Source organism: Ahaetulla prasina, chromosome 2, assembly GCF_028640845.1.
Source record: "Ahaetulla prasina isolate Xishuangbanna chromosome 2, ASM2864084v1, whole genome shotgun sequence".
In the NCBI taxonomy this organism is placed as follows: domain Eukaryota; kingdom Metazoa; phylum Chordata; class Lepidosauria; order Squamata; family Colubridae; genus Ahaetulla; species Ahaetulla prasina.
Window position 1 is genome coordinate 154,582,952 of NC_080540.1, and position 24,170 is coordinate 154,607,121.

The window sequence follows — 24,170 nt, forward strand, 5'->3', positions numbered from 1 at the left end:
GGGGCGGGGGGGGGGGCAGGGATTTTTGCTACCAGTTCTCCAAACCACCCGTCACCATCGCTACCGGATCAGGTGATCCGGTCCGAACTGGGAGCATTTCACCCCTGCCCTAGGCCCAGGATTTGTGGGTTCGAGAGACTCAGTGCCCTGGAGGGGGAGATGGTTTAGGAATTGGAAAAAAACAGCTAAACTTCTGGAACATAATCAGACTCGGAATAAAGGGCATCTCCCAAGGTATTCCTTATCATCTATCATAGAAGACTTCGAGAGACTGGTCTTGTTTCATTAAAGAAGCCCAAGAAGATAAGATACTTTGCTGCAGATGGCTTCCTGTCTCTGCCAGTGCTCCTACATGAACTAGGAATCATGTCACTGCCCCCTAATTGAAACTTTTTTGCACCACTTGGCCCAATTCGTTGGATACTGGTGCTGTCATGACAAGATGGCAGGATGAAAGAGTTTTTACATTGTAGTTAGAAATCTGATATTGCGAGAAGATTTCGACTCTTGCAGTGCACATTATAGGAGAGGTTGTGGTAGTCCATTCTTAGAGGAGGCTGAGGTAAAATTCCATGACCCGTATGACTAGCCTGCCTCAAATTTTATAGATAAAGGTAATAAAGGCTTTGGATACTCGTATAGCAGTGTCACCAAGAGCTGTGGTGGTGCAGTGGTTAGAATGCAGTATTGCAGGTCAACTCTGCCCACTGTCAGGAGTTCGATTCTGACTGGCTCAAGGTTGACTCGGCCTTCCCTCCTTCTGAGGTCAGTAAAATCAGGCTGTTGGGCACAATAGGCTGACTCTGTAAACCACTTAGAGAGGGCTGTAAAGCACTGTGAAGCGGTATATAAGTCTGCTATTGCTAGGACCCAGGAAATTTGCCTTCCTGGTAGCTGCATTCCTCCTGAGGTCCACATGGCTCAAACTCTCTTCAGACTGTAAAGCTGTAACAATCTGGCTCTTCTGTCATGCCCTGGGATAGCAACACCGCTAGAATGCAACCACCTAAACTGTTGTATTTTTGGCATGTTACGCTAGCTCCTAAAGACAGATTTGTCCTGCCAAAAATAAATATGTGCTAAATGAAGTAAAGAAAATGGTTGTTGCTAGGTTTCAAAGTGATTGAGTAAAAAGTTAAGGGGCTGAGAGTAGATAATGATGGGGAGAAATCCTTAGCCATGGTAAGCCACCACAAAGCAGCATGGACAGGTGTCGAGTAGCTGAATTGATAATTGAGCTTTTAAATGGCTTCTGGTCATTTATTGAATATATTTGTAAGATTATTTACCCTGAAATTTAGGGACCTAGCAAAGTTAACCTAATATTTAATTAATATTGTAGATATAAATAAATAGAATTGGATTCCTTATTGTATGGTATTATGAGAAGTGTAATTCTACCAGAGGGCAAGATTCCTAATACAGAAATACCAGAGGGTCAGGATTCCTAATACAGAATAATTTCCTAAAAGAAATACCAGAGGGTCAGGATTCCTAATACAGAAATCTCAACTCCGTCACTAAACTGTAGATTCTTTATTGGTTGAGAGAATTTGGTACGATTAAACTCAGTGATCCTCGAGAATGTAGCCAGGCCATCCACTTGCAGATGACATGGGAATGTGCTACATTATGAGGTGTAGACACTTACATGGCGCTTCACATCATCCAGGCTCAGGGCAACACCCTTGTCACTGTTGTTCCCTTTGTGTTTCTTCTCACACTTGTCCCGGCGACACAGGTGGAACTTAATAACCTAGAGATTGAACAAGAGGAAATGTTCATCATTGGGAGCTATTAATTGGGATTCTTTAGAATTCTTATGTACACACAGTATGCCAGTGAATCAAATTCCATATGATTGAGCTGTAACACTAATTACCGTATTGAAATGAGCTTTAGGTGACCCCCCCCCCACATAGAAGTCAAATTCTGAAAATGGTGTATTTCAGTGAAGTGTGATGAAGAATTACTTTCTTATTGGCTCAGTTTATTGCTAAAACTTAAAACTTTTTTCTTAACTGAAGAGAACTAGAAGTTTGCTTCAGAACTGAATTACAGCCTATATTTACTGGATACCTCCTTATAAGCTATAAGTTGTGTTCCTTTCCCTCATGTTAACAGTGACCAAAACTCACCTCATAGGCATAGTCAAAAAGCTCAAGCACAGTCAGTAAACTGGCCCCAATAAACAGTCCCATCTGTCCCCCAATGTCACCTGCATGGGAGAGACAGGAAGACGCATGTCAGGTCTTTAGATGCATCCCAATCCCAGTCTTGGCATGTTTCTTAAGTGGAATAACTTCCATCTCTGGGTAATCCCCAGTTATGCCAACCCACATTGAAGGGAAAGGGGGAACATGGAGATTTTGCATTAGATGCCCTGGAAGTCTGGCATTTATAGGATCTGCTCCAACTGGCGGTCAGAAAAAAAGTGATCTCACCCAGCAGTCCAGCTACTTCATATGCTTTCTTCTGCTCAATAGTTTCATAGTTCAAAGCCTCAAAGAAAATGTCCAGAACGAGGATGTTCTCCCTGCATAAGATGAAGGGAAGTAAAAGGGATTCAAACTTTAAAATCTGCCCACCAAAGAATCCTGTAAGTAGACCCTATGCTGATATTTGGAGTTTTGGCTAATGACCAACTCAGCAAAACAAGCACTCATAGCTGTAGAAGTGAAAACATACATACACCTGCATGTCTACACCAAAAGAGACAAATGATGGTTGTAGCTGTTTGTGGAATCATCATCGGATGTGTAGAACATTTCCTCAGAAGAACAGGATTGGCTCCAGAAGAGATGGGAGACCTATCTGTCTTTCTGTGTTTCTGTCAGTTTGTCCATCCATCCATCCATCCATCCATCCATCCATCCATCCATCCATCCATCCATCCATCATCTCTCTCTCTCTCTCTCAGCTATCTATCATCTGTCTGTCTATCTAATCTTTTATCTATTAAATTTATTTGCCGCACGTCTCACCGTAGGCAGATTACAACATTAAAAACAATAAAACCATGAGAAATATTACTAATAACAATAAAATGCAATTATAAGTAAAGATGGTGATTCTGGGCAGCCTACAACATTAAAACAATAAAACCATGAGAAATAAATATTAATAACAATAGAAATGCAATTACTAATTAAAGGTGGGGAGGGAGGGGGCAAGGTGTGCAAGAGGGGGAATCTTATATTGGTCCATCAACCACCTCCAGTGTGATGCTTCCCCTCTGGGCCCCCAAGCCATTTGGCAGAACCGGATTTTCAGTCTCTTGTGGAAGGCTGGGAGGGTGAGAGCATATCTAATCTTGGGGGAGAAGATGTTCCAAAGGGCAGGAGCCACAGCAGAGCAGGCTCTTCTGGACCCTTCCAGCCAGAATTCCTTAACCAATGGGGTTTGCAGCATGCCCCCTCTGCCAGCATGGGTGAGTCGAATCTAATCCTATTGGGATGAGACAGTTCCTCAAATAACCTGAACCCATGCCATGCAGGCTTCAAAGGTGATCACCGACACCTTGAATTGCACCTGGAAGCAGACAGGGCATCAGTGCAGCTCACAGAATAGTGGCATAATACGGCTCACTCTTAAGAGCTTTGGAGATCACCCATACCACCACTCTTTACACTAGTTGTAGCTTCTGAATGCTCTTCAAGGGTAGCCCCATGTAGAGTGCATTGCAGGAGTAGTCCAAATGTGAGTTTGAATGATTGAGCGCAGGGACTCCTGATCCAGGAAGGGGTACAACTGGAGACAATACTGAGTATTCAAATGCCTGGGTTCACCAACTGGGAAAGGAAGAAATGTTCTCCTGGAGTGCTTCCACTTGCTGAGAGAATTGTTTTTAATAGGAAGGAAGAGCCAAATGGTGCCTTCTTCATTGCATGGCTGTGCTTCGGTTCTTTCCTCATCTGCCTCTTTCCAAAGCTGTCTCGGTTCTAAATCTCTTGGTTATCTTTGACAATGCTTACAGCTTTGCCCTGATGGTGGATGCTGCTGTCTTATTAGTTTCTGTTTTGGCCAGTTAGTGAGGGACAGGAAGAGGAAATACAGAAAAAAGGTAATATTAGATGGGTTGGATGCAAGGGTGAAACTCGGCCAGGAAAAGAAACTCACCCAATGTACTGTTCACTCTTGTTGTATTTCTTGGCCAAGTACTTGGCTGAGGCCTTGCTGGGGATCTTCACCATGGACAGCTCTTTACCGTAGCGTGTGACATTGCAAGGCATCTCGCATACGCAATAATCATTGTCTCGCTCCACCAAGAAGTCTGGAGACCCCAAAGGAAGGGAGAAGTCACAATGATTTCAAATAACAAAGTACTGAATACCGTTCGTAACATCTCATTTTAAGAGACCTGAAAGGTGATGTCTATTGGTCCTTACCAAGGGCTGGGTCTGCACATTCTTTGTACTGTTCAGGTGTGCAGTAGGGAGCATCACCTGCAAAAGAACATAAAATGGTGTTATGCTTTAATGCGAGCAGCTATTATGGCAAAGTTCATTCCTGCTGGATTTCTACCCTTAGTATCTAAATAGGGCTTTTCTCTCTCTATTATTATTATTATTATTATTATTATTATTATTATTATTATTATTATTATTATTATTATTATTATTATTATTATTTATTATATTTGTATACCGCCCTTCTCCCGAAGGACTCAGGGCGGTTCACAGCCAATAAAAACACAGTACATACAATACAAATTTAAAAAACTATATAAAAAACTAATAACGGCCTAAAAATTTAAATACAATTTAAAACCCCGTTTAAAACCCTAATTAAAACCCTAAAAAAACCCTCTCTCTCTCTCCCTCCCTCCCTCCCTCCCTCCCTCCCTCCCTCTCTCTTCCCCTCTCCCTCCCTCTCTCCATTTCTCCAGTATTGTTCTCCGATTTCTTGTTCCTTTTTTATTTTATTTATTTATTTATTTTATTAAATTTTTATACCGCCCTTCTCCCGAAGGACTCAGGGCGGTGTACAGCCAGGATAAAACTCAATATATATACAATTAAAACCAGAATTTAAAACGAAGCAAATTGCAAAAAAGGCCGACATTTAAAATTTAAAAATTTAAAACCTTAAGACAATAAAACCCAATTTAAAATAGTAAAAACTATTATGCCAGTCCCGCTTGAATAAATAAATATGTTTTTAGTTCACGGCGAACTAAACCCGTGGAACAAACCCCTCCCCTCACCCTTCTCCATCCTGCTTTCCTTCTGTTGGAAGGAGGGAGGAAAGTTCTTACAAGCATTTCTGAAAGGTGCAAATGATTGAAGGATCAGTTAATTTTACAAACAGGGTGCCTTACTTTAGAATCAAATGATTTAAGTGACTCGGTTTAAATCTTTACTTGTTTTATATCTTGTCTTTTGTTAAGGAGCTCAAGGTGTTGATGGTTATTGTTTTATCTTGGCATTCTATTTTTGGAGTGTGGTATAGGGCAAGTAAATATATGCACATCTACATACAAGGTTGTGATACCGGCAGATTGATTGGGTGAGGGAAAAATGTATGGGTTTATAAATATAAACAGTATATTTCAATCCTCTTTTTGGTGAGGAATCCAAATTAAGTCATTTTTTTTTTCATTTTGGGATAATAAGGTAATATTTAGATTTTAATGATTGTCTTTGTATTGTATTATGTTGTTGGAGTTTTTCAGTGTATGATTTGGTAAGTCTGGAATGATTGTTGATGTTGTATAGCTGTATTTTTATTAAGTCAGAGGAACACTTATGGAAATCGATTTTATGAGAAGTCTAACACATATAATACATAAACATTTGAATGAAAAGGAGGAGAACTTCTATTTGGGGCCATTGTGATTTAAAAAAAGTTGTTAAAAATGGACACCGTTAATATATTTATTTCCAGAACTGCTGCCGTTCCATCTTTCTTTGTGAAACATATTTAAAGCTTAAATATATTTAGCTGAAATTAACCCTGCCCTAGGAATTCACAATAGGAAATGAGAGAACTGCCACTTATTGCCAGTGCTTTTCGCCATTTTTTCCACGTACAATTTTTTCCCCAGCCCCAGCAATTAAACCTGGACTGTTCTGTGTGCAAAGCAGGTCCTCTATTATTACTGGGCTATAAACCAGTGGTGAAATGTAAAATTTGTTACTACCGGTTCTGTGGGTGTGGCTTGGTGGGGGGCGTAATGTGACTAGGTGGGCATGGCCAACTTTTTTTTTTTTACTTTTAAAAGCATTTCTTCTACAACCGCCCTGGCCAAAGAGGTTGTAAAAAAATGCTTTTAAAAGCCTGTGATGATCAGACAACTCAGCTGGGATTGCCAGAGGAAAAAAAGCTTTTAAAGAGTTCTGATGATCCCAGCTGAGCCGCACGATCACCAGAGGCTTTTTTTTTAACTTTTAAAAGCATTTTTTCAGTGGAAGAAAAAATGCTTTTAAAAGTAAAAAAACAACAACAAACCTCTGATGATTGTGCGGCTCAGCTGAGGTGAGGTGGGGCAGGGATTTTTGCTACCAGTTCTCCGAACCATCCGCCGCCATTGCTACCGGATCAGGTGATCCGGTCCGAACTGGGAGCATTTCACCCCTGCTATGAACCCTCCTTTAATATGGACAGTGAGCCTTACGCTGTTTTCTATTGCTTTTATATCTGGAGTATCCAGAAGGTATTTATTTCCCTTCTCTATGAGCCTTCTATGTACCAGATTCTGTGTTATAGCTAGAAATAAGAAAAAAAAACCCTATACTGGTAATCCTTGATTAACAACCACAACTGGGACCAGTAATTCTATTGCTAAGTGATGCAGCTGTTCAGTCGCATCACATGACCACATTTTAGGTTTTTACTGCTGACTTATCAATCAACTTTCCTTGTTGGAAGCTGACCATTAAGCATGCAGATGGTGACCGCGTGACCCCAGGACTCTGCAACAGTTGTAAATACCTACTAGTTGCAAAGTGCAGAAATCTCGATCACATGACTGCCAAAGGAATTGTGACAGTCCTAAGTACAAGGGCTGGTCATAAAGTCACTTTTTCAGCACCATCGTAACTTTCAACCATCACCAAACAGTGCAATTATTAAGCGAGGTCTACCTGTAGCGATATTATTCCCGTTTCATATATTCTAGATATAGCGGGGGGCGGGGAGAAACCAAGCAGAAGAAAATCTAATCTTAGTGCTTTCCATCCTCATGCTTTGAAAGGGAAAACAGTTTCCTTCTTAGGGATTGTATTTTAATACTAGATGCCCCACCTAAAATAATCCAGGGAAAGCTTTAGAGCAGGGGTATCAAACTCAAGGCCCAGGGCCCAGATCTGGCCCACAGGGTGCTTAGATCTGGCCCGTGGGGCCGGCCTGGAAAAAGCAAAGGACCACCTGTGGTACCTCTGCCAGTGAAAACTAAGCTCTGTTTTTGCTGGCAGAGAGTTGCAGGAGGCTGTTGCTGCTGAAAATGGAGCTTGGGAGCCCATTTTTGCCCGCAGAGCCCTCGGGCCACCATAGGTGCCCCTGACATGAGCGATGTCGAGCTGGCCATGCCCACTCCAGCCCCCTGAAGTCAAACATAACCCTGATGCGGCCCTCAATGAAATAGAGTTTGATACCCCTGCTTTAGAGCTTAATTGCTCTGGTTATAGAAACTGGTCCTCAATTGTTCCATAGAGAGCAAATGTTGTGTTAATACATTGTCCAAACAAAGTATCCAATTAAAAACGGTACACTTCATGAAGATACTACCATTGGCTCTAATTTCTTTGCATCTTAAGGCAACCTTATTAGTCATAACCCACACTGAATCTGAGTGGCATTATGCAAGCATAACTGAATTCAAACCCCTGCATTAATCCATGTCTTTACTTGTCTATCATCTCTCCTAAATAATGATACCATACCAATTTCTAATCAGGTTTGATCTGTAACCTGAAAAATTACAGATCAACTCCCTCCCCCCCCATTTTCTCATCATTTGTCTGTGCTATTCTGCCTACTCTTCCCTAGGAGATGAAGCTGACTAAGATAATTAACTCACTTCCTTGTTAGGATTATGCTAATTACATATCTGGAAGAGGTATTCTGATTAAAAAAAAGAAAGACCAAGGTGAGGTGGTTGAAAGAGCCCTGGCATCTGTTACAGCGTGCCTTAGAATTAGAAAACGGGAGTGGCTCAATTAGGGGAAGTCATAATTAGAGATGAACCATAATAGAAGCACTTTTAAAAAGAATATTTTCAGCAACTGTAAAACACCTTACTTCCACTGCTTTGGGGCAATTTTGGTAATTACTTTGAAAATAAATGAAAATATGCATGTATTGACACCCACATTCTGAGGACAGTTTATTGCACCACCCTGATACTTCTAAGGAGCTAGAGCTATTTAGGTATATAGCACAGACCACATTGACTAGATATTATCATATAAATTAGCATATTCTTCTGGGACAGCTTGGTGGGAATTGTGGTGAATTACCTGGAAATCAACCATATGAAAAAAAGCTAACCCGTGTAATGATATGATTTATTTCAGCTTTTTTTTAGGAATGTTCACATGACTTTGGCATTTTCCCCCACTTACAGGTGGTTTAATTTCAGCTTCATTATGTCATCATGCACCAAATTGGACTGTTTATGAGATGTGAAATCAGGTATATGATACTGATTTGCCAGCTTTTCTCATATGAAGAAGGCAATGCAGTAAAATGGCTTAGAACCAGCCGCAGAAGATTGTTTCATTTTTTTTTGTATATTGCCCTTGGTTCCTGTAAGAGGAAAGGTGGTATATATATATATATCATCGTCACCATCATAATCATCTAAAGAGTTGAAAACCTACAACAGTTAATTCCACAACTGAATATATTATGCAGATTAACATACTTCTGCTGACTACTGATTCTGACCAGCTCAAGGCTGACTCAGCCTTCCATCCTTCCGAGGTCAGTAAAGTGAGGACCTAGATTGTTGGGGGCAATATGCTGATTCTGTAAATTGCTTAGAGAGGGCTGTAAAAACACTTTGAAGTGGTATATAAGTCTGAGTGCTATTGCTATACAGCACATTCTTATATTGGTTCATCTAGTGGAATATTGTTTTCGATTGCAATAGTAATCCTACTGGTGCTACCTGAAACTTTTTTAAACTGGAGTCCCAGTTGATGATTGGGCAGTGCTATGGCTAGAAGTTAAGATGCTGGGCTTATCAGTTGGAAAGCCGACAGCTAAGGTTTGAGACCCGAGCATCATGCAACGGGATGAGCACCTGTCTTCGCCTAGCTCCTGCCCACCTAGTAGTTTGAAAGCATACAAATGTGAGTAGATAAATAGGTACTACTTCGATGGGGAGGAACCACTGCTCGGTGATATCATGCTGGCCACGAAATACAGAAACATTTTTGGACTGTCAGTGGCCTTGAAATGGAGATGAGCACCACCCCCTATAGTCAGCAACAGCTAGCAGAGTAAAATCTGCAGGGACTTCTTTTTTGTGAGGAACAGGGATCTTCTACACTATAAAACTGATGGTTTTATGACTCCATCTGATTCTCATTTCCTGCTTGCTTATTAAACTGAAACAGTTGACATGGTTGGAATTCAGGAATGTGGTGTTTGCTGGGTGTTTGAGAGTTAGCAATAGCTCTGGCCACTTCAGTCTGCAAGAGGAGCTGTCCAGCACTATCAGCAGTCAGCTGACTTGGTGAAGAATTGGACTAAAGTTGGGCAGACGATTATTAGCCTATGCAGAGTTTCAGCACAGCATCTGGTTGAGATGTACTGGTATCTCCTAATGCGACTACACTTAACTGTCAATATCCATTTCCCATCCCCCATCCCCACCTCATGCTTCAAACCGAATCTTAACTTCAAGGGCCTGAACCTTATTTCATTACTATTTTGAGTACAGAGCAGTGATTCTGGAGAATGCAAAACTGGGGGAGAAATCCAAGTGAGGAACATTAGACTTTTGATTCTGCAGATCCTTTGCATTTGTTACAGCCATGCGGTTGTCCTCTGTATTCCTGATTCATTCTGGAGACCACCCTAGAGGGACCTTTGTCCCTTTAAGACTTGTGGACTTCAACTCCCAGAGTCCCAGAGTCCCTCAGCCAGCAAAGACCCCTGCCCTAGAGGAGATACCTAATCCAGTTTCAGCTTTGGGTTCTGCAGGCATTAACATAGGCAACCTGTTGTGACACAAGTAAATGTGGCATGCTAGCCCACCCTTTAAATATCAAAATAGAGAGCACATTCCGGACTGTATTCCCATAAATCAGCCCTTCGTCTTGCAAAGGACTCAATAAGAAGATGATTAAAAAAAAACCAACATTGCAACGATTATGGATTCCGGTCCTTAGCTTCCCTTCAGATCTGTCCTTCCTTCTTACCAGGCATATGCACCATACGACAGTTGCAGTTCTCCACCAAGTAGCGGGTTTCACAATCTATGCGGCAAGCAGTGATGCTGTAGGTGTCATAGAATTCAGACTCTACTGTCACCGACTTGCAGTCACCCCAAGGTGGAGGAAGGTAGATAAGCTGAGCAACAGAGGATAGAATGAGAAGGTCAATATCTCCTAAATCTTTCCTAAGACAAAAAGAAGAGCTCCATTTGGCCTGTAATGAGGACGTCATATATACGGACTCAGTAGAGTTTACAAATGAAACAAGGCAGCAATAAACGCATAAAATAATACTACCAATAGCATATCCCTGCGTAGATATGAATACAACTCTGAAGTCAAAGCCTGCTACTCAGCAGCACGAGCCATTTGACCTCAGCCTGGATTCCTGGTTCAGATTCCAGGGATGTTTCAATCTAAGCCGTTCTTTTCAAAGGAGAATGGAAGAAAAAGCATTGCGGGGCACTTCAGTTTTTTTTTCTTTCTCCTTGCAACAATTTACATTCACTCATTATCCTGCTTTTCTTTCGGAAATCCAAGGCAGCATACATAATACCATTTTCAATTTTTAGTCGTGATAAAATAGGAATAAAACATGTTTTATTCAATAAACGTAACTTGTGAGGTAGGTTTTGCCGAGAAACACTGAGTGGCTGAAAATAATTCAGTGAGCTTCCATGGCTGAGGATGGATCTGTCGTGTCCCACTCCTCCGCTGACGGCCGGGTCAGGGAAATCCAAATCAGGTGTGCTTCTGCAGCTCTGCCAAAGTCCTAGCAAAGTCCTCAAGGCAGGCAGGAGACCAGAAAGTGACTTCAGCAAGATATGTTTAGACTTTGCCTGACTCAGAGAATGCCAGAAAGCAGATCCTTTATATAGGCCATGGGGTGTGGCTCCATGACTCAGCACTTATCCAGGCCTGCCCCTCCCTTCCTTCTGTTGCCTCCGCCTATCAAGTCTTCTGACGCGAGGGTCACTCCAATCGGCAGCTGTTGGTAATTGACCTTCCTCAGGCTCACATGCTGTGGAGGAGGGGGAGGGGTCTAGTTGCTCCGTTTGCCTGGGCATGGAGCCAGAGCTGGGGGCTGGAGATACTTGCTCTTCTTCAGCCTGTCTGGGCATGGAGCCAGGGCTGGGGGCTGGAGATACTTGCTCTTCTTCAGCCTGTCTGGGCATGGAGCCAGGGCTGGGGCCGGGAGATGCCCCCTCCTCAGCCTGTCTGGGCATGGAGCCAGGGCTGGGGCCGGGAGATGCCCCCTCCTCAGCCTGTCTGGGCATGGAGCCAGGGCTGGGGCCGGGAGGCATGCTAGGACATTCTTCAGCGTTCGGAAGCAGATAAGCAGGCCCTGGCTGTGGTGAGATTGGGCGAGACACAACAGGATCTGAACCTGGGTGCTCCTGGTCCTAGCCTAGTGCTTTAATCACAAAACCATTCCTGCACTTTAGAACGAATACAAGAAGATCTTTTACATAAAGCAAATGTGTCTTCAACTTACCCGCTGCTCTTGGCAGGACACAAAGGTTTGGAAGCCAGGTGCTACTCCAAATCCCAGCTGGTCAATGAAGGGTGGCTCATCCTGGCTGTGGATCTGCACTTTAATCCCAGCTTCAAAGGATGTCTCATCTATGGCACAGAGAGATAGAAAGCATGGCGAGAGCAAGTGAGGTGGCCCTCCAATCCCCAGGGACATCCCAGGGACATCCATGCATCAAGGAGAAACATGATGTTGAAGCTACAGGGGCGTGGAGAGCAGGTTCTCCCGATCTTCTCAATACACACCTGCCATAGTTTCCCCTGTGTTAGGGACTAACAGCTTTTCTGGGCCAGTGAGAGGCCTTTTGGGAGCCTCTTTTGGGTGTTGTCACAAAATGAGTGCCAGGATAGGTGAAATCAGTTACAGACATTTATTTATCAGCAAATGGAGGAACTTGCAACCTGAATTTTACTCTAGACTTAACCCATTGTTGTTGTTGTTTTTTTCTGAGCAGCTGGGCATGCTTTCAAGTAAAACATTAGGCTACAACCCCCCCCTCCTGTTTTCATTGTCTAAGGCAGCCCAGAGGCCTTCTAATAAATAACGATGATTTAGAAACTGAGGTTTTCCTTTGCAAGCATGCCAGCTTTCCATCAATTTCTTTAAACTAAAGGATGTGTTAAAATATTAAAGTCAAGCAGAAAGGGGAGGCTGGTAAATGCCAAAAGAGATGTTGCTCCCCCTCCCATTCCTTGATCTATTATGCGGCAGTTTTAGGACTCTGATTGACTGACCAGAATCAAAATGCCCAAAGACTCACAGTCTTCCTCCCCATTAACGCAAAGGTTGAGATTTCAATCCAGGGACACATCCAGGGATGCTAATAGCATTTTTGTTAAAACCAGGCAGAGCCCATCTGGCTCTCTTTCTCTCCCCTTCTCCCTAGAAATGGAAAGTCAGCTAGGAATGCAAACATGCTTTCCACGTAGCCTCCTGATGACCTTTGATTAGGGACTCTGGCTTCACCCCCCCCTCCTGCAGTTTGAAGAACACATTTCTCCCTTAACAGAACAAAATGCTATTTCTGGATAAGAGGCAGCTACCTGGTTGGCATTGCTAAGCTGGTTGCTATGGTGAGTAGGACAGGAGTGAAGAGGGGGAGGCCGAGTAAGGAAGCTGATGTGGAAAGGCAAGATGAGGGTCTCAGGAGGTTGTGCAAGTCTAGGAAATGATTGACTGGAGGGAGACTTGGAGGAGGGGAGGGTTTGGTTTTTTTTGGCAAATTGAGGCTGCCTAAGGATGGGCAGCGCCTTGAGGGATTCTGCCACGAGGAGAAATGGGGAACTGATGCAGGGATGGGAAAGGAGAAAGCACTTGTACCTGTCTCTCCCCAGACCGGAAGGTATTCATCCTGTTGAATGTCCAGCATGATCTCCAAGCCATTGCCGGTGCCCCCTTTCATGGTGATGAGGGGTGGCTTGTCAGACTGGCCAGAATTGAAGGTGTAGCATTTTCCGTAGCGGGTGAAAACCTGTGGAGGAGAAAAAGTAGGGTTAGGATAGGAGCCTGACACTTCCTCTGGAGGCCAGGGGGCTCTCCTAGCCTTGATAAGCAAGAGCAAGTCAGAAGAGAAGAGCATAAACTACACAGCATTGTCACATTGTGTCTTTCAACAAGTATAATAAGTGTACTCTTTGGGCCTGGTGAAACTTGGGAACATGTTATGGCACTCTTGCAAAATGGCTGCTGGGGAGAGAGGCTTGGCCAGTTCCAAAATGGTTAACCACAAGCGTTGATTTGCTAGAACGGGTAGGGAACCATGGACCTTGTATGACTTGTGGACTTTAACTCCCAGAATTCCTGAGCCAGCCATGCTTGCAGTGACCATATGTTCTTTACTATAAAGGGCAGTCTTTGCTTTCCTGAAAGCTGTGCGTTAGATTTATTTATTTTTTTCAAAAACTCATTTTTGTCCTTTTAATTTGGCTATTTAACTTTTCCCACACAAATGGTATCACTTAATGCACAGTCTTTCACATTCAGGTTAAAAAATAATAATATGAAAATTGAATTGTCTTTTTAAAACAAATTGATATATTCTGTTTGGTTTTAGATGTTTTTATTATTATGCATTTCTTGGTTTTACACTTGAATTTTCCTTTGTAAGGCAAAGTTAGAAACATGATCAATTTAATATTTTTTTTATCCTGACGAACCTCTTTCAGATTTGTCTCCTTTTCAAAGTTGCCTTTATTCTCCCCCCCACAAGAAAATATGGTCTCTGTAGGCATAACTGGAAATAAAAATAATGTTGGGGGTGGGGCCCAACTCTTTCCTCTGAAGTATCTTGTTGCCAGCTCCCTTTTAAAAATATTATTCTTTTTAAAATGCCAATTCAGCTGGAGCAAGGAGCAAAGGAAGAGATGTCTGAGGGCACACTGGCAATCTGGCTACCGTCTTAGGGATTCACCTTCCTCCCTTTCCCAGTTCCTGCTACTTTGGAGCCAGTGAGTTCTACTATGAATAATGACCAGTGGGAAACAAGTGAGAACCAAAGACACAGGTTAGTGAAAAATTATATCCATTTGCTTGTTAGGCATAAGGAATGTGCTGGATTGGATGTTAAAAAGTGCCATGCATAGAAGGAGCAGGCAGGATTCATTTGCCTTATGACTCAGGAAGCTAAGTGTCTCTGATGAATTCTCTTAAGACCAGTGGTGGTCTTACATCCTTCAGCATGAACAATAACAATAAAAACAACAAATCACAGTGGAAGTGAAGAAATACAGGCTCTGCTGAGTGTATTCACTGGTTGCATCTTCCCTTAAAGGACAGACTCTGCCCTGCTGGCATTTACACTCATCTGCCGCTGGGTAATTCATCTTTTACAGGTGGCCAAATAAAAGTCCCTGCCAAGCAATTCATATAACCAATAGCCTAAGGAATAACATTTGGCAACTGCTACTCGAGGAAAGCTTAAAATATTTGTAGACACGTCCGGGTATGCTTGTTTCTGCCTTGTTGGGATGTTTGAGCCGAATTCTTGAAAGAATAAAATTCAGAGACAGACTGGGACAGACCATTCTGCATAAAGCCACGAAGGAAATATGCAAGGTTTCTTTTCTGACCTCCTCCCATGCCGCCATACATGCAGTCCATCTATTTATCTGTATATGTGTGTCATAATTTGCCTTATCCTTCTGCTGAGTTCTATAGAGTGTTTACATTAAGTATGTCTCCATAGAAAGCTTACTTGGTGTAATGCTTAAGGCTGGAAGCCAGGGGATGGGGAGTTCTAGTTCTGCCTTAGGCACAAAGCCAGCTGGGTGACCTTGGGCCCATCACTTTTTCTCAGCCCTTGGAAGGAGGCAATAGCAAACCACTCTGAAATCTTTGCCAAGAAAACTTCAGGGACTTGTCAAGGAGACTCTAACAATCAGACACGATTGAGCAGATGTAAAAAAATAGTCTGATTGAAAAAATAAAGGAAAAGGGAATGCGTCTAAGTGTCCTTCCAATTTGGGGACTTTGTTCTCACATTTGGTATGTGCAGTCCTTGTCTTCAAATCGGTAAGTTCTTAGTAACTACATGTGATAGATAAATAATTCAACTAACCAGTGGTGGGATTCAAATAATTTAACAACCGGTTCTCTGCCCTAATGATTTCTTCCAACAACCAATTCACCAAACTGCTTAGAAAGTTAACAACCGGTTCTCCCGAAGTGGTGCGAACCGGCTGAATCCCACCACTGCAACTAACTCAGTCCTCTTTCCACCCACCCCCCAGGTTTCTGCTCTGCAGAATTAACTTTAAATCTACTGAAGTTTTAGGAAATAGTGAGCTGTGCTATGTATGCAATTGCACTTGATTTTAGAATCCCACAATTTCCTTGTCTCTGGTATTAACTATTAACGTTCACGTTCTTGAGTCAAGGATAGAAAGCAAGGATTGAGAGTTACTAAGATTCCTGCAAAGACAAAAGGTTTCAGGTAATTTATAGAAGAGAATATTTGTAGCCCAGGGTTGAACTGTGGGGTCCTTGCTCCTCTCTGAGCTTGGTTGTTTTCTTGAGGTTGTTTTCTTACCAAACTAAGTAACAACATCAGTGCTACTTTGGCAATGAAACATCTGCAAGAGAACAAGCAAAACATAGGAAGCACCAAGGACCCCCACAATTTATATTCATTTTTATTAATGAACATTTAGATAGCTGCAATTTTGGTAGTAGGATCTTTCTCTACACAAATGCTAATCTCTGGTTTCAGGCAAACAAAATCTAATATCCTCCCATGATCCCCTCAAAGACCCCATTCTCTGCACAGGTCACCCAGTATGCATTGGTACGTCTTGATTTGTTAATCCCAAATTGGCACGTGTCATGCAAAGCAGTAATTAATAAAAGACCATGCTGTACTTTCAGTTATTTAGGAAAACGTGTACTTGTACATTGGAAGTCTAAATTATGGCATAATTATGACTGATGCATGAATTATAGCAAATATTTAAATGAATCATTTAATTATTAATAATTATTGAATTAACTGCTAGCTAGTGACTGCTGCGTTTTTGGAAAGCATTCTGCTTAACCAGTATGGGGGAAAAAAAAGATTTTCCTTCTTAAGAAGGCTCAATTAAAATTTCTGTAAAGGTGAATGCAATGAAAAAGAAGATATCCCAGCCAGACAGCATCTCAAGGAGAAGTTTGCCTTGACTCTTGAATATGTCATATTATGTGCTTAAGATTGCAGCATCAATGAAAAAGTAGCCTACAGTATTTCAAAAAGATTAGTTGCTTTTACTTTAGCTATTATATTTGCTGAAAAATGGAAAGCGGTGTTACAGTTCTGTGTACCTTTTGGGGAGCAGGTCATAATTTTAAGTTGAGGAATAGCTTTGGGCCTACTGCTATAAAAGATTGTGACCTGGGAGAAGGTAGATATTATGATCTCAGAAGCTTCTTGGGCAAGAAGGATCTGTATGTCACAGAAAAGAGCAAACTGAGAAATGTTGAGGTGGGTGGGTGACTGTTAGGCCTATCTGCTATGACAGCGGTGTCAAACTCAAGGCCGGCGGGCTGAATCCGGCCCACAGGGTGCTTAGATCTAACCAGTAGGCCCGCAAAGGACTGACCCATGGTGCCTCTGCCAGTGAAAATGGAGCTTGGAAGGGCCACACACGGCCCTTCTGTGCTCCGTTTTCACTGGCAGAGAGCTGCAGGAGGCCGTCGTGGCCGAAAACGAAGCCTCGATGAGTGATGTCATGTCCCCCTGATCCCCGTCCCCCCGAGGTCAAAAATAGTCTGATTGAAAAAATAAAGGAAAAGGGAATGCGTCTAAGTGTCCTTCCAATGTGGGGACTTTGTTCTCACATTTGGTATGTGCAGTCCTTGTCTTCAAATCGGTAAGTTCTTGGTAACTACATGTGATAGATAAATAATTCAACTAACCAGTGGTGGGATTCAAATAATTTAACAACCGGTTCTCTGCCCTAATGATTTCTTCCAACAACCAGTTCACCAAACTGCTCAGAAAGTTAACAACCGGTTCTCCCGAAGTGGTGCGAACCGGCTGAATCCTACCACTGCAACTAACTCAGTCCTCTTTCCACCCACCCCCCAGGTTTTTGCTCTGCAGAATTAGCCAGTACTTTAAATCTACTGAAGTTTTAGGAAATAGTGAGCTGTGCTGTGTATGCAATTGCACTTGATTTTAGAATCCCACAATTTCCTTGTCTCTGGTATTAACTATTAACGTTCACGTTCTTGAGTCAAGGATAGAAAGCAAGGATTGAGAGTTACTAAGATTCCTGCAAAGACAAAAGGTTTCAGGTAATTTATAGAAGAGAATATTTGTAGCTCAGGGTTGAACTGTGGGGTCCTTGCTCCTCTCTAAGCTTGGTTGTTTTCTTGAGGACGTTTCACTACCAAACTAAGTAACAACATCAGTACTACTTTGGCAATGAAACATCTGCAAGAGAACAAGCAAAACATAGGAAGCACCAAGGACCCCCACAATTTATATTCATTTTTATTAATGAACATTTAGATAGCTGCAATTTTGGTAGTAGGATCTTTCTCTACACAAATGCTAATCTCTGGTTTCAGGCAAACAAAATCTAATATCCTCCCATGATCCCCTCAAAGACCCCATTCCCTGCACAGGTCACCCAGTATGCATTGGTGCTTCTTGATTTGTTAATCCCAAATTGGCACGTGTCATGCAAAGCAGTAATTAATAAAAGACCATGCTGTACTTTCAGTTATTTAGGAAAACGTGTACTTGTACATTGGAAGTCTAAATTATGGCATAGTTATGACTGATGCATGAATTATAGCAAATATTTAAATGAATCATTTAATTATTAATAATTATTGAATTAATTGCTAGCTAGTGACTGCTGCTTTGGAAAGCATTCTGCTTTTTGTTTGTTATGCTTTTAGGATAACCAGTATGGGGGGAAAAAAAAGATTTTCCTTCTTAAGAAGGCTCAATTAAAATTTCTGTAAAGGTGAATGCAATGAAAAAGAAGATATCCCAGCCAGACAGCATCTTAAGGAGAAGTTTGCCTTGACTCTTGAATATGTCATGTTATATACTTAGGATTGCGGCATCAATGAAAAAGTAGCCTACAGTATTTCAAAAGGATTAGTTGCTTTTACTTTAGCTATTATATTTGCTGAAAAATGGAAAGCGGTGTTACAGTTCTGTGTACCTTTTGGGGAGCAGGTCATAATTTTAAGTCGAGGAATAGCTTTGCCTTGTCCTTAGCCTACTGCTATAAAAGATTGTAACCTGGGAGTAGGTAGATATTATGATCTCAGAAGCTTCTTGGGCAGGAAGGATCTGTATATCATAGAAAAGAGCAAACTGAGAAATGTTGAGGTGGGTGGGTGACTGTTAGGCCCATCTGCTATGACAGGGGTGTCAAACTCAAGGCCGGCGGGCTGAATCCGGCCCGCAGGGTGCTTAGATCTAACCCGTAGGCCCGCAAAGGACTGACCCACGGTGCCTCTGCCAGTGAAAATGGAGCTCAGAAGGGCCACACACGGCCCTTCTGTGCTCCGTTTTCACTGGCAGAGAGCTGCAGGAGGCCGTCGTGGCCGAAAACGAAGCCTCGATGAGTGATGTCATGTCCCCCTGATCCCCGTCCCCCCGAGGTCAAAAACGACCCTGATGCAGCCCTCAATGAAATCAAGTTTGACATCCCTGAGCGATGAGGTCTGAGCCAAGCTGTGGTTTGGGGAAAGCTTTTGTTCCATCATCCTTCTTTTGTTCGAGTTTCTGTCATTTTGTTTGCTTAATTTGCTGAGTCACCTGCTCAGATCACTCCTGTGGTTAGCATTATGCTTTCCTTTCTCTTTATTTAAGGCTTTGTTTTCATTCTCTTTATTCATCCGAAGCTGTTGATTCACCCAATTTAGTCCCTTGATGGGAGTCCAAGATTTGTTTTATTCATTTGAGGGGAGTCTTTTTCAGTTTTTCTCTCTGGGAGAGCCAACGGCCTCTTGCTATAAAGGGTTAAGAGTAGGGCCAGAAGCTTGGAGTGACCAGAGGAGGCGAACTCCACAGAAAATCATTATCTGTTTCCAGGGGAGAAGAAACAAGATGGCGTAGAAGAGGAAGCTCGAGAAAGGAATTAAGAAACATGGCAGTGGCATCTGGAGACTAAGCTTGAAGACGAACAGTATGAAAATGTTCTAGGAAACTGAAGGGCATAGCATATTTGTTTGCCTGCCTGACATTCGCCTAGCTACAACTAGGACAAGTTAAAATAACTCTGTTGAAAAGAACAGACAAGAAGATTCAGGGCAGCCTATATAGATGATAAAGAGGATGAAAGGTTTTTTAGATGACAGGCAGAACAGAAGAACATCAAAGCTAATGTCATTTTCTAGACTGAAAGAAAAGAATAGAGTAGAATATATTTAGACCACAGTTCAACTTCAAAAACACAATCTACATAAATACACTGAAAGGCATTTGAAAACCAGACAGCAAACATACTCAGATACAATATTTAATAGTTCAAATGACTCATGTTTTCGATTGGCAAATTATCGATGGGGAATGATATGCATTTCTTTAATCTGTGTACCACAGACTGTACCGCAATCACAAGATTCAAGCCTGCTAAAATTACTTGGGTGTGTGAATCGGTGACAAGTCTCATCAGGTTCTCCTTCCCTTGTGGTCGTCTGGTTTTGCTTTAGAACAAGCCACAACTGTCTATGATCCTCGTGCTTGGGGAGCTATGGTTTGTTTTAGTCATAGCTACGTTCAGGCTTTCGAATCTACTGTATAATTATAATCTTTCTCTTCACTGTCAATCAATCTCCCCCACAAAACTCCAGAGATTGAAGAGTGAACATCTGCAGCAGGAAACTGCCATATTTGAACAATAACATTCCTGGTTTTACAATGTGTATGAAGTCTACATCATGAAGCCTACTATAAATTTACCGGTCAATCTTATCTCTATGCTACAATCCCTTTCTCTTTGTTGCTCCATTAAATTGCCATCCACTTCCTCAGCTGAAGGTTCACTGTTCAACTCTATGAATTTTGCCCATTGCATTCTGCTTCTAAATTTCAGAATTAGAAGGGAATTGGAATTCCTGGTTAGAACTAGAGAAAGTAACAACACTGAAATTGTATAGAAGGATAGCCAAGCCAGGTAGCCAGTATATAGCTATATAAAATATAAAATGCTGTCCTAAATATTAATATATAAGTTCCAAATGCCTGGTACTTAAAAGACATGATGACCCACAATTGACCAGCCACTGGCTGCATGTTTTCATGACTTTTGTTCACATCTCAAAGAAATACACGTTGAAATTCCAAGGTACACATTTTTATACATATTCCAATTTCACTGAGAGCAGAATGAAACAGCAGACACAAAAAGGACTAAAACACATACGCCTCTGACCCTTTCCACTGGATCTATCAAAATGAGAGAAACAACATCGCTCAAAGAAGAAGCAAAGTTATTATTTTATGTACTCCTTTAAGTTTCAGATACCACTTCTCTTTCTTGCTCTATCGTCAAGGGAGCAGGCTAAATTCTTTTCCTTTTTCATTTAAGTTAACCCAATTGTTAGCCATCTGCAATACAAGTGCAACCCTCTTCTTTTTTAAGTCCCACTCAGAACACCATCCTGAGAATAAAAGGCTTATTTTCTGTCATTCTGAAATAGAAACCACACAACTGGAAATCAACTGAACGTAGTTTTAAAAAAATAAAATTCCCAAACTTTTTGCCTTTGAGATGAGCCTGGTTCCTAGTGTCTACGTGAATACAACTAAGCGTTTTGTTTTGACAATAGTACAGTATGGAAGTGGTTGGCCATTTGCCTTTTTAAAGGATCTGGTTGTGATTTCCCAGCCTTGTTATTCACTGAGAGCTTGCATTCTAAACTATTGGCCAAACCTGCTTAATTTATTAGTTTAGATAAGCAATAGCAATAGCATTTATATACTGCTTCACAGTGCTTTACAGCCCTCTCTAAGCAGTTTACAGAGTCAGCCTATTGGCTCCAACAATCTGGGTCCTCATTTTACCCACCTCAGAAGGATGGAAGGCTGAGTCAACCTTGAGCCTGGTGAAATTTGAACTGCCAAACTGCAGGCAGCTGGCAGTCAGCAGAAGTAGCCTGCAATACTGCACTCTAACCACTGCGCCACCTCGGCTCATAAGGTCAATGTGAGGCTGTCATCTGCCCAGACTTTCTCTAAAACCAGTGAAAAAGTTAACTAGCTGTCCCTATCCATTACATGCATGACCCCACAACCTTGCATTGTGCCAGACCACTGCAGCCCTTGCCTCCTCCCCCAAAATTAAATAAAATGGCCCCCGATTGATTGCCTTATGCCAATACTTCAACAGTCTGCTGAAATAGTAACTTTGCAACTGCAGGACCCAACAGCTGTCCGCTGTCCTCACCAAGAGTCCCCTTTCCCCATCCTGACTTACAGTGGTGAAGTTGTGGGGGCCACAGCGCTCACCCTGAAAGTGGCAGGAGAGCAGCATTTCCTCGAGCTGGTGGCCCAGCCGGTCCAGCAAACGCTGTGTGGATTGCTCCTGTGGTGGCAAAGGGGGCAGATAATGGGAGAAGTCCAGCAGGTTCCCCAACCAGAGCCACTGGGGGTCCCACAGGAGGGTCTGCACAGCAGGTGCTGGCTGCAAGTTTTTGTTGAGGAGACCAAGCCAGTAGCCACTGAGGTGGAGATCCGCTCGACTCATACGACGTAGCAGCACCAGGTTGTTGTTGCAGAGGGTGACAGCGGGGAAGGTCAGGTTGGGGGAGTAGAGGATATGCAGCTTGGTGTGAACAGGCCAAGAAAGCAGATAATGGACGCGGTTGGATGACCAAGTCAACAGCAAGGCCATGGAAGCCAGGATAGCCATCAGCCAAAAGGCACGGTGTGGGCAGGACAGGTGCACTGAGAAGACCTGGTGAAGTCCGTGGAACTTGATTTGCTTCAGGGAAAAGCGAGGTGGGTCTACAACACAGCCACTCCTGCTGCTTTCCATATTAGCAATCGGAGAGATGGAAAAGCCAGCCTGGGTTGAAGGATGTGTCTCTTTAACAAGCTGTGTTCTCCTCATCATCTGAGCTCAGAGTCTGCTGCTTTCTTATCTCTCTATCTCAGTGGCTTTGGCTGGTACTGCAAAGAGGTGGGGAATGCTGTGAGAGCTGGCTGAAGGATCAGTAGCTTCTCCTAGTTACAAAGAGACTGTGTGTCAAGGAGACCGTCTAGCTCACGCACCCAAAGCGCCACCTAGAGCATGCCAGAGCCAAGACAGGCATGAGGAAAGCAGGCGATAGAAGGAGGCGGTGGAGGAGTGTGGCGGGGGGGAGGGAGTAAAGGGGAGTAGAAGAAAGCGAAAGAGGAGAAATGGGGGTGTACGGAGATGATTCAGAGGCATCAGCTTGGTTAAGAGAAGGAAGACTTAGCTGAATAATGAAGGAAAGCACAGAAATGAAAGTGGTGTTGGCTGAAAGAAAGAGGAGGGAGAAAGGCAGAAAAATAGCACACGGAGACAAATGGCATGTAGTTATTTAGAAAGAAACGGTGCCTGACAGGCAGCAAAGCAAACTCAAGTGAAGTTCAGCTCCTATGCAGTCAGTCTGGTTGGTTGAAAGCATATGTTAAACCACCAACAATTATCCATTATCCAGCGTCTATGAGCTATATAGTGTCCCTCTTGCAGTTGCTTTGCACTAGCCACCCTCTCAATAGGGGCTCTTTGGATGAGATTTCCTGAAAAGGGGTGCAAATATATATTTTTTGGGATTTGCTTTTTTTCTGTGCAAGCACAGAAAATGCCCTCTGCTTCTTTTGTCTTAAAATGTGTAGATGAGAGAGGAGGAGGAGGAGGAGAGTGGCTGTTTACAGTCTCTAGCATGGGAATAATGAATAACGTAAAATTGCACAATGTAAGATTGGATTTTAGAGAAGTAATCCCTGGCACTTGGACAAATGGAGCTAGGCATCTTTATCTCCTGGAATTAAAATTTGTAATACGTTTCGAGTATGATGCCAGTAAGGAGATACTTGGGCTCCTTAGGACATATACCAAAGATACCAGCAGGGGGTTGGAAACAGTCTGAATAAGGGCAAATACACATGTCCCAAGATCCTGCAACAGTCCGAATAAGCTATTCACTGAAATCAAAAAGCAAGACCGGGGGACAAATTCTTACCAAGTCTCCCACCTTAAAGAAAAGAGAGAAATAACAAAACATGAAGGAAACGAAAGGACTGTGTACAGAAAATTAGTAATGACCGAAAGGCACCAACTCAGGGAACAAAATCTAGCCTGTGTTTTATTCTTTGCATATAGCGCTGAAGAAGAATGGCTCTTTGCAGAGTCTTCAAGCTTCTAAACAAGTTCACCAGACACTGGGTGTTCAGGATGGTGACCACGAGGCTCATCATACCAGGCATCCAGAAAACCTCCATTGATCTGATGGATGCTTATTGGCATATCTCTATCCGATGAGCACACCGCAGACTCCTCCGATTCAAGGTTAGACAGGAGCAACAGCAGGTTGGAAACTCTTCCCTTTGGGGTAACTTCAGCACTCTGTGTGTTACTCAAAAGACTGCTAGTCTGGAGGACGACTTCCGGTGTCCGGTGGCAACGGACGTCTGGAAGGCTTCTCCTGCCTCCAGTGTCCGAATCCGGCCGCCGCCGAGGCCCTTAGGGGCCAGGTGTTCCGAAAAGGACACCTGCCGCACGGACGGCTCGCCAGGGGTCTCCCAGCCGATATACAGGACTGGGGGGACCGATGCTGGCGCG

General features: G+C 42.8%; 1 protein-coding gene across 3 annotated transcripts in view; it reads right to left on the reverse strand.

The window, feature by feature from the left end:
- The window catches only part of ASIC1 (acid sensing ion channel subunit 1), a 348,048-nt gene that overhangs the window by 5,594 nt on the left and 318,284 nt on the right, over positions 1–24,170 (reverse strand). For all 3 annotated transcript variants that reach the window (XM_058171243.1, XM_058171245.1, XM_058171244.1), the window contains 8 exons: positions 13,240–13,390; positions 11,881–12,008; positions 10,371–10,521; positions 4,389–4,445; positions 4,120–4,273; positions 2,445–2,536; positions 2,139–2,218; positions 1,652–1,756 (listed from right to left, as the gene is read on the reverse strand). In XM_058171243.1, the coding sequence (XP_058027226.1) occupies positions 1,652–1,756; positions 2,139–2,218; positions 2,445–2,536; positions 4,120–4,273; positions 4,389–4,445; positions 10,371–10,521; positions 11,881–12,008; positions 13,240–13,390 (918 nt within the window). The remainder of the gene's footprint in view (positions 1–1,651; positions 1,757–2,138; positions 2,219–2,444; positions 2,537–4,119; positions 4,274–4,388; positions 4,446–10,370; positions 10,522–11,880; positions 12,009–13,239; positions 13,391–24,170) is intronic.